General features: G+C 34.7%; 1 protein-coding gene across 1 annotated transcript; it reads left to right on the plus strand.

Annotated features, from left to right (window-relative positions):
* The first annotated feature begins 871 nt into the window (after nt 1-871).
* On the plus strand, nt 872-2,167 carry LOC113280608. The gene has a single exon (XM_026529215.1). It carries the CDS (start codon nt 872-874, stop codon nt 2,165-2,167), a length of 1,296 nt encoding a protein of 431 aa, XP_026385000.1.
* The last annotated feature ends 558 nt before the right edge of the window (nt 2,168-2,725 follow it).

The raw sequence follows: 2,725 nt of genomic DNA on the forward strand, positions 1-2,725 counted from the left end.
ATAAAATTGATTTTTAATGGTTTTAATAAAAATAAGAATTTATTGTTTTCTTTTGTGAATGAGAAACTTTTTAATCCCACATTGTGGAGTTTCCACTTTTTAGTTGTTTTAAGAAACTATATAAGCTTTTTAGTCCCACATCGGGGAGTTCCTCTTCTTAAATTGTTTTATTCTATTATATAAAGAAATTCACTACTTTTGTAAAATCGGGGGGAAAGAGGTTGCTCTATATTTAGAGGGACCCCCAAGGGAAAAAATATTTTATATTGTTTTCTCAAGCGTTCGCGATTTTCCTTTATGGTTTTTTCGGAGTTGCCAAGCTCAAGTTGAGCATCTACTACATATGCTAGTAGTAGGTGTGGTAGGGTGTTTTATCCTAGAGATATCCGTCCTGTGAGGGCTATAGCATCACTCTTGAGTGTAGCCGGGCGCTAATGTCTTAAGGGCAACGTGTTGAACACGTGACTCACTCTGTTTTTCCAAAGTTTTGCCTTGTTGTTGTTGCGGAGATTTGGGGAGCTCGTCCGTTTCGTCAAATGGATCACTTCCATTATAAAGGAGCTAAGTATCAATAACTTTTGCTTATTTGATTTTTCCTTGTTTTTGATTATTGCACCCCGAAAGGAAAGAGCTTGAGGGGTTGAGTCGAGCTCTGCGGATCAGAGCCTAACTAAGTAAAATTCTTCTTCGTTCTCCTTTGATTTCAGCGTCAACTAGCATTAATTCAGGTGATTTTCTCAGGTGTTTTCCAATTATATCTAATGATAGGTGTTCCTTAAAGCATCTTAATCATTAGATTTCAATTTTCTTTACTCTGGTCTTTTAGTTAGGGTTTAGTTTTATTTTCATGGAAAAAAAATTTAATCCAGAAATGGATTCATCAGTAGTTGATTTAAGTAATTCCCCGGTGGAGGTTACTTCTATTGATCTATTTAACAATACTGAAGAACGTTGTGATGCTTGGAAATTCTCATTAATTGGTCGCTTAGATTTATACAGATTAAAATTTTCAGATGATACTGTATCGTTGAAGAATCAGTGGAAATTAAAGGGTCAATGTAAGATGATTCCCCTGTGGAAAGGTTTCTTTACAATCAAGCTTGATAGTGAAATCGATAAAATGACTATTAAAAGTGGTAAGTGGGAAGTTGATAATCAAGTACTTTGGATTACAAATTGGATCCCAGATTTTTGTCCAGAGAACCATAGAACATCAGCTGCTATGATTTGGGTTCATCTTCCTGGTTTGAGTTTGGAGTATTGGGATGAGAATACACTTTTTACAATCTGCAGAGCTCTAGGAACTCCAGTTAAAGTTGATGAAGCTACATTGAATTATGATAATGGTTATTATGCAAGAGTTTTAGTGAATATTCATTTTGCAAACAAAATTCCAAACAAATTATGGATTACAACTAAGTTTGGTGGATTTATGCAGAATGTGATCTTAATAAAGCCTCCCAAATTATGTGATCACTGTAAGATTGTAGGGCACTTGAAGATGGAATGCATAATAAATAATTTTTCTCCACAGGAAGTTACTAAGCCAACTGTGAATTTAACACCAAAGAGCACTACTCACTCTCAGGGTATAAAGTTTGATATCAGCGATCCTTTATTCTGCTCTGGTAATCAACACAAAGGTTCTGTTTCTAATTCCAAAGAGGCTGACAATTGTGAAACTCCACTTATGCAATTTCAATCTGTTGGAGTGGGTCATCAAGTAAATCCAGTGGACATTTCAGCAGGTATGTTTGGTTCTTTACAAGATACTTCTGTGGTTGAAAATATAATTGAAATGCATGAAAATAGTTTATCTCCAGTGAATGATGTGCAAATAGTGAAAAATAATGATCTTAATTCAGCACCAAAGGGTAATGAAATTCTATCTCCAACAAGAATACAACAAATTGCAGAGGATAATGTAGTGGAAAAGAGTGTGATTAACTTCATTAATGGAAAAGATGGATCAATGTCAGAGGAAAGGGTTCCAACTACTTCTTGGTCAAAAATAATTCAAAAACCTTCAACTTCAACAATAAAGCCTGCTCCAATGCAACAAAAGGAGGTTCCAACAAAGAACAAATCTCAACAAGTTAACAACAAATATAACTTCAGAAAGAATCAAGGAAAGGGAGGTACTAATTACCTCCAATCCTTACAATGAGAGTTATCTTTTGGAATCTCAGGGGCCTGAGAAGACCTAGGGCTCAAGAGAAATTAAGGTCTTTAATAAATCAATTTCAACCTTCAGTTGTATTCATAGCAGAACTTAAAATAAGTTGCAATGCAACATTTTGCAATAAATTGAATCTTCCTGGGATGCATAATATGGTTATATACAATTCAGTGTTAAATAAGAAAGGAAATATTTGGTTGTTTTGGAATAAGCATCTTCCTACACCAACAGTTATATCAATGTCAACTCAAATGATCACAGTAAATATTGGAGGTAATCTGATATCTGGAATACATGCTCATGTTGGAGCGGTGCAAAGAAGAAATTTATGGGCTGAAATGGAGGTAATTAGTAACTTAAATCTTCCTTGGTTAGCTATTGGAGACTTTAATGCATTTCTTACTGCTGAAGAAAAATCTGGAGGAAGAGCACCTAATACAAGGAATATGCTTGAATTTAGCAATTGTCTTGACAAATGTGATCTTATGCAAGCTTCAAAATCTAGTCGTGAGTATAGTTTGTCTAATTTCCATCATGGTGCTAAGA

Source organism: Papaver somniferum, chromosome 5 (assembly GCF_003573695.1).
Source record: "Papaver somniferum cultivar HN1 chromosome 5, ASM357369v1, whole genome shotgun sequence".
NCBI classification, from domain to species: domain Eukaryota; kingdom Viridiplantae; phylum Streptophyta; class Magnoliopsida; order Ranunculales; family Papaveraceae; genus Papaver; species Papaver somniferum.